At 36.9% G+C, this 6,841-nt stretch overlaps 1 protein-coding gene across 1 annotated transcript; it reads right to left on the bottom strand.

The window, feature by feature from the left end:
* Nucleotides 1–2,905: 2,905 nt before the first annotated feature.
* On the bottom strand, nt 2,906–3,843 carry LOC125135991 (olfactory receptor 4F3/4F16/4F29-like). The gene is given in 2 exon segments (XM_047796578.1): nt 2,906–3,747; nt 3,750–3,843. Coding segments are annotated over 2 exon segments (936 nt in total).
* Nucleotides 3,844–6,841: the final 2,998 nt, after the last annotated feature.

The following is a 6,841-nucleotide window of genomic DNA, read 5'->3' as shown; positions in this document are numbered from 1 at the left end:
GTGGGATGACTTGTGTCTACCAAGTAGACATGTTGAAAGCCTAAGCCCCAATACCTCTGAATGTGACCATACTCAAAAATAGGTGTTTGCAGATGTAGTAAAGCTAAGATGAATTCATCTTGAATTAGGGTGGATTAGGAGAAACATCTCCTGGTCCTGAAGGCCTTAAAGAAAGCTTTTCTCTTAGATGTTTCTGAAATTTAATTCATATAAATATTATTCCCAAGGAATTGAGGCTCAAGATTATTACAATCTTTGGTCATAAATATTTTATATACAACTCTCTTTCTTCAAAAGTAAATGCTCCTCCCTCCTAATTTAAAGACAGAATGGATTCAGTAGTGTGTATAATCAAGTTAAGGTAGGACTACTATTCTAGATTTGCTAAGTTTTTATATGAGCCATTCTTATAAAAATTACTAGCTCAGAAGTGTTTTTATATGAGAATCCGAATTCACATAGTGAAAATAAATTCTTGGATAATTCAGACTGAATTGATATTTTTAATGAAACAGTGATAGATTTCTTCTTGACCTTACCAGTATAAAATATAAGATAAGCACTTTGAGTTAGATAAAATTTTAAATTATGTGTCCAGTCATTTGAGTTACACTTCTGACAGGTCTCTAGTGTGTCCATTAAACATAATATTTAATATTTTCAGCCATTGTAAGAGCTTAGTTTAGTATTAAACATAGTATTTAGTGGATATTCTTTGACTAAATTTTTTTGTAATTTTCTTTTTAGGGGTGCACCCACAGCATATGGAGGTTCCCAGGCTAGGAGTCTAATTGGAGCTGTTGCTGCCCACCTACCCCACAGCTAGAGCAATGACAGATCCTTAACCCACTGACTGAGGCCAGGGATCGAACCCACAACCTCCCGGTTCCTAGTCGGATTTGTTTCTGCTGTGCCACGATGGGAACTCCATCTTTGACTAATTTTTAAATACGATCGAATATTCAAACATTGGTTTATGGTGTGTGTGTGAATGTGTGTGTGTATGTGAGGTGTGTGTGGTGTGTGTGTGTGTGTCTGTATGTATTTATATCTTTGTAGAGATTCCATGTCTTTTGTCCAACTTACTCATTTTTTTCTGCTTTAAGAATACTATTTACTGTGTGTAAGATGGTATGAACAGAAAGTATATCTGTTGGGGATGTATGCTCATGAGTTTTGCTGATTTACTAAAATGACTGCATATGATAGAAAATTCTCAATCACTCCCCTTTAAGAACCTGAGTGGGAGAGAAGCTACTTCTGTTGGTTCAGTCATAATGAATGTGGGTGACTGAGACTATACTAGAAGGAACATGATCAAATATACTAAGGGGAAAAAGAGTACATTCATCTTAAGAAAAATGTTATTCCAGAAATTAAAAGAGTATCATAAAAGACAAAACTGAATGGACATAGAAAGCTTTAGATGGTTTTTAGGAAGTAAATTCTATTTGCTTTGGACTGTAAATGTGTGTATACACACACATATAAATTTCAAATAATCAGTCTGAATTGAAGCAATATTAATATTTGGACAACATTTGGACAGTCAAGGTTTGATGGGCTTATTTAAATAAATTTAGCAATGTTTTAAGATATAAACTTACATTAAAGCAAGACTAGATTTTGGTATTTTATCTGTTAGAATGACATAAGTTGATCTTGATATATTTAGTTTTGCTTTTAATGAGAAGCAGTGCATGTTTAACTATCTTTTGGGTAATTTTCTGAGTAATCAGAGATTCTGTAAGCAACTCACAAAGTGGGTTGTAAACAGTTCTTAGTAGAAAGAAGGAAAAAAGTTCATAGAATAAATATTGCTATGTTAAACTTTGACCCAGTCTTTGATGGGGATGGGGCATTGTATGCACTACAATGTCAATCATATTTTTAACTGTGGACCAGTGTCAAAGGTATGAAAGCCACTTCTCTACGTTATCTTGCCCTTGCCTTTTAGTATTTTCTCTTCACTCACACTAGAAAGCTGAACTGCTGAAGAATGATACTTTCTTCAAGATGTGAAAATGTTGAGGAGGCACTTTATAATATTATAAACTATAAAAGAACAATTAAAAAGGGGCAACAGTGTGGGAAGTTAGAAGTGGACAGAGCATCAAATTCAAGGAAGAGGGAAAAGAAAGTGGAATAATGGAACAGGAAGTAAGAGAAGGAAGACAGCCTGAAAAAGGAGAGGGGAAGTTCTTCCTAGCCCAGGGACCATTTGCTTAGGAAAAATGAAGATGAAGACATAGGAAGAAAAGAGGAATGGAAATGTAATGGGTTTGAGTAGCATCATGTGAATCACAGAGAAAAATCCTGGTGTTTCCCAGTTCTTTTTATTCTAAGAACAGCTTCCATGGCTTCACCTGGGGATGTGTGACCTCACACATACATGTTTTCAAAGATTCTGTGTATGTACTCTCAAAGATTCTGCCCTCCTTGTGCAGCCCTGGCAGAGACCCAAAGGAGGGGTAAAATATGGGCAGAATGCAGCATAACAACAGGAACACTCAGTTCAATCTTCACTTAGGAAACCTCCCGTCAGGAACTGATAGGAGTTCCTGTATGTGAGACAGGCCCCCAATAAAGAGAGAGACAGGTTCTCCCTGTTCTGAAGCTCTAAAGAAGTATGCCCTACTATGCATTTCTAACAATCACTTCATAAAATATTATTCCTTAGGAATGAGGCTCAAGAATACTATAATCTTTGATTACAAATACTTCATATGTAACTGCTCTTTTTTCAGAAGTGGGTATCTCTCCATCCTAAGTGAAAGGAAAAACAGACTTGATACCAGTGTGAAAAATGAAGTCAAGGTGGGACAAACAAGATCTTCTTTCCAAGTTTGAAAATCAGTAATGAACATCAATAATCAATAAGGGTTCTTCACAATATAGGCATCACTTAAGACATCTTTCTGTAATTCACTAGCTGCTTGCATATTCTCTTCATTGCCACCTTCATTTCTTGATTCCTGAATGTATAAATGACAGGATTCAAGAAAGGAGTGAGAACTGCATCAAAGATGGCCAGAAACTTATCCAGGGGTATGGAGGGGGATGGCCATGTATAGACAAATATAAAAGGACCAAAGGCCAAGACTACCACAGTGATGTGAGCTGACAGTGTGGACAGAGCCTTGGAGGAACCTGCTGAAGAGTGTTTCTGTACAGTGAGAATGATGACAATATAGGAAATGATCACAACGAAGAAGAAGCCAACAGAGATGAATCCACTGTTGGCCATGACCATGGACTCTAGTTGGTAAGTGTCTGTGCAGGCAAGTTTGATGAAACGGGGAAGGTCACAGTAAAAGCTGTCCAACACATTAGGCCCACAGAAGGGTAAGTTTACCACAAAAGCCAGTTGAACCGTGGAGTGAATAAGGCCAGTCATCCAGGCAGCCACTAAAAGTGAGATACACATTCTTGGGCTCATGATGGTCAGATAATGGAGAGGTTTACATATGGCAACATATCTGTCAAAGGCCATGGCGAGGAGCACCACTACCTCCACACCACCAATGACATGGATGAAGAAGATTTGAGTGATGCGACCACTGAAGGAGATGACTTTATGTTTCCTGAAAAGGTCATAAACTATCTTGGGAGAAGCGACAGTAGCAGCTCCTAGGTCAAGGAAGGAGAAGTTGGCTAACAGAAAGTACATGGGCGAGTGTAAGTGAGGGTCGGAAGTCACAGTGAGCATAATGAGGGAGTTTCCCATCATGATTGGCATGTACATGTGGAGGTGAACACACAGAGGAGAAGCTGTATTTCCCAGGAGTTGGTGAGTCCCAGGAACACAAACTCTGATGCCACAGAATGATTTACTCCATCCATGGGCTTTATTAATATTGCTACCTGATGGAAGACAATAGGAAAAATATAAATTATGATAATTATTTAAATGAATTTAAAGGAGATAGATCAAAATTACAAAAACCTATTTCCACTAGGCTATTAGAATTAAAAGTGAGCTTATGTGTTTATGGCCTCTAAAAGCTGTTCACACCCAAAAATGAGTAGTTCTTATGTGGATATGTTCTTATCATTAACTTGTCTCTGTCTTTATTACTCTCTGTTTCCTCCCAGGGTTGGTGCCCTGTAACTCAGGAGACACAAAACAGTCAACCAGAGTAATGTAAATTCAGCCCCAAACTTTCTGATTTTTGATTCAAATCTAGCATGATTTGACCTTAGACACATCAAAATAATAATCACTAGTGAAAAATCTTGCAAGCCTATAATCTTCATCCAGAGGAGGGTCATTTTCCTCCTTCCCAGTCCCTACCTCTGGGAATATATCCATCTTCAATATTATTTAAATGCTGACCACATCCATGAAGTCTTGCTTTATGACCACTAGAATTTATATTGCCAGCATAACCACCAAGTTTTCTCTGCACTGAGTCACCCTCTGCTTCTTCCCAGGGTAGATGCTATGATGACGTTTTTCAAAAGATACAAGACTGATCAACAGGGGTAACAGAAATCAACCCGAAATTAATATACCCTGTCTCCAATTACACAAACTCTTCATCGCTTCTCAACAATTCCTACAACTTTCAAGACTACAAGCCTTATTCTGGCAAACGGACCCTTCCTGCTGACTCCCTATCTCTTAAAAACAATTTTCTTCAGGGTTTATTAATAACTTGAGGTCTTACTTTACACTACCAACACATATTTTTTAGGATTTCTTGTATTTTAGTAAACTGAGTACTGTGCTAACTCACCTGGGATGCTATAAGCTTTTTGAAGGCAGGGATTGTCACTTATTCATATTAGGACTCCCTGAAGCCAAGAAAAATGGTCCATACAGAGGTGCAGGTCATTAACTGTCTGTTACCAGTTTGCATCATGTTAGGTTTTGAAACTGAGAAGAAGCATTTAGAAATTTCTCCAGAGACTTCACATCACAGCAAAACCCAAGCGTATGATTTCATGTTTTCTAAAGCATCAGTCCATGAAGGATTTGAGAAAAGTAACCCTGGTCCTTTACCAAAGATAATTTGAGGAGCACTGCCCTAAAGTACTTAGCACACGGTCTGCGACGCTGAAAACTATGAAGGGCGTCATGCATACTGAGTAGCATCTTGTTCAGGCCCCTAGGTAAGAACATATCACATTATCTTCTAATTTTAGTTTTAGTTAGAGAAGGAACATGGCACAGTGGAAAGAATATGGTCTTTGGATTCTGTAAAACAAGATTTAAACTCTAATTGAGCCACTGACAAGATGATTTGGAGCAAGTTACTTAAATTCTTGAATCCCAGTTCATCTATGAAATTACAATTCGTAATACTAACTTCTCAGAGAAATTTGATGTATAAAATAATTGTAAAATAACTGAGGTTTTATAATCTTTTATTCAGTGTGTATCTATTATGTGTGAATGTTCAGTAAATGATAATGTTGCTTCTCTTCTTTCACAAGTCTGTAATAGTGCACAATACATGTCATAAATGAATAAATAAGAAATGAAAATGTTATTGGCCAGTAGATAATATCAAAATTCCATATATAAAAGATTTTTCAACAGCATATTGTGATTAACTCTCTGTACAATAATAGATTATAATATTCATATTCTTTTAGTGATCAAAATAAAAACCACCCTGTGTAGATTAAACGGATTTGCTTTCTAAAAACCACTGCATTTCTTTGTAATGCTCACTACAAATGTAGGTCGTTGATATTTTTGTTTGTCCTCCTTAAACTCCCGTAAAGTTTGTTCTCCATCTCCCATAAAGCTAAGGACTGTACCTGTGTAGGGATCCAAGCAGCCTAAAACTTAGAATCTTAAGAGGTATTAATGGAGTTATGCATATACTTCAGAAATTATTGCTGAAAGGTAAAAGAGGATGCATTTGGATGAAAAAACCCATATAATTAGGAGTATATAATTACATACTTAAGGATTATTGGTAGGGAAACTGCTCCTACCTCTAAGCAACCAAGAATAATAGGTAGAAAATAAGGAAATATAACAGTGCAGATGACTTAGAGAAAAAGAAATAAATGGTTAACCGAAAAAGGATGACGAAATTAAGACACATGTATAGGATGACAAAGAAACGAAGGATAGGTCTTACTTTAAGTAAAAGGTAATTTATGAGATGTGATTGGCAGTACCTTCTGGACCAAGTCCAGAAATTCTTTAATTGTAGAATTTTGTATTAAAACATTGTGGTATTATATCTCCCAGTGTCTTTCATGTGCTAAAACTCTTCAGAGAGTTTCTGAATAAGCCCTTATCCTCTATGTGCAAATAGCTGTGAATTTACTTGCCTTTTGGCTCTCCAATCTCCATCAACTAGGCAAGAACTGAGAGTTTTAGGAAAAGTGAATTTAAAGAAGAATGAAATATAAATATGGACCTTGTACCTATCCAAATGTCAGGGAATGTAGAAACTTGAAAAGTTTGTGTCATCCCAGTTTTGTTTGTTTGTTTGTTTCCTTATTGGCCACCCTGTGGCATGTGGAGTTCCTGAGCCAGAGATGAGACCCAAGCCACAGTTGTGACCTATGCTGCAGTGGCAAAGATGGATCCTTTAACCCCCTCTGGCAGGCCGGGGATCGAACCTGTGTCCTTGGATCATCACAGTTTTAAAGTCACTTGAGACAGAGTTAGGATCCATATCTCGAGTCAGTTCAGATCAAAATTATAGAGAGGTTTCTAGAGACAAAGTGATATGATGTTTATTCACTGGAAAGTCATCAAGTATTCATAGGCTAAAATTCCTGAATTGGGGTATTTTAAACTCATTTTATCTAGTGGTTATACTTTGAAATACCTTTTCTCAAATATATTAATTATACCCACATTTTAAAAACT

Source organism: Phacochoerus africanus, chromosome 9 (assembly GCF_016906955.1).
Source record: "Phacochoerus africanus isolate WHEZ1 chromosome 9, ROS_Pafr_v1, whole genome shotgun sequence".
In the NCBI taxonomy this organism is placed as follows: Eukaryota; Metazoa; Chordata; class Mammalia; order Artiodactyla; family Suidae; genus Phacochoerus; species Phacochoerus africanus.
Note: the sequence above shows the minus strand (reverse complement) of the source record. Positions and strands in the feature narration are given on the sequence as shown.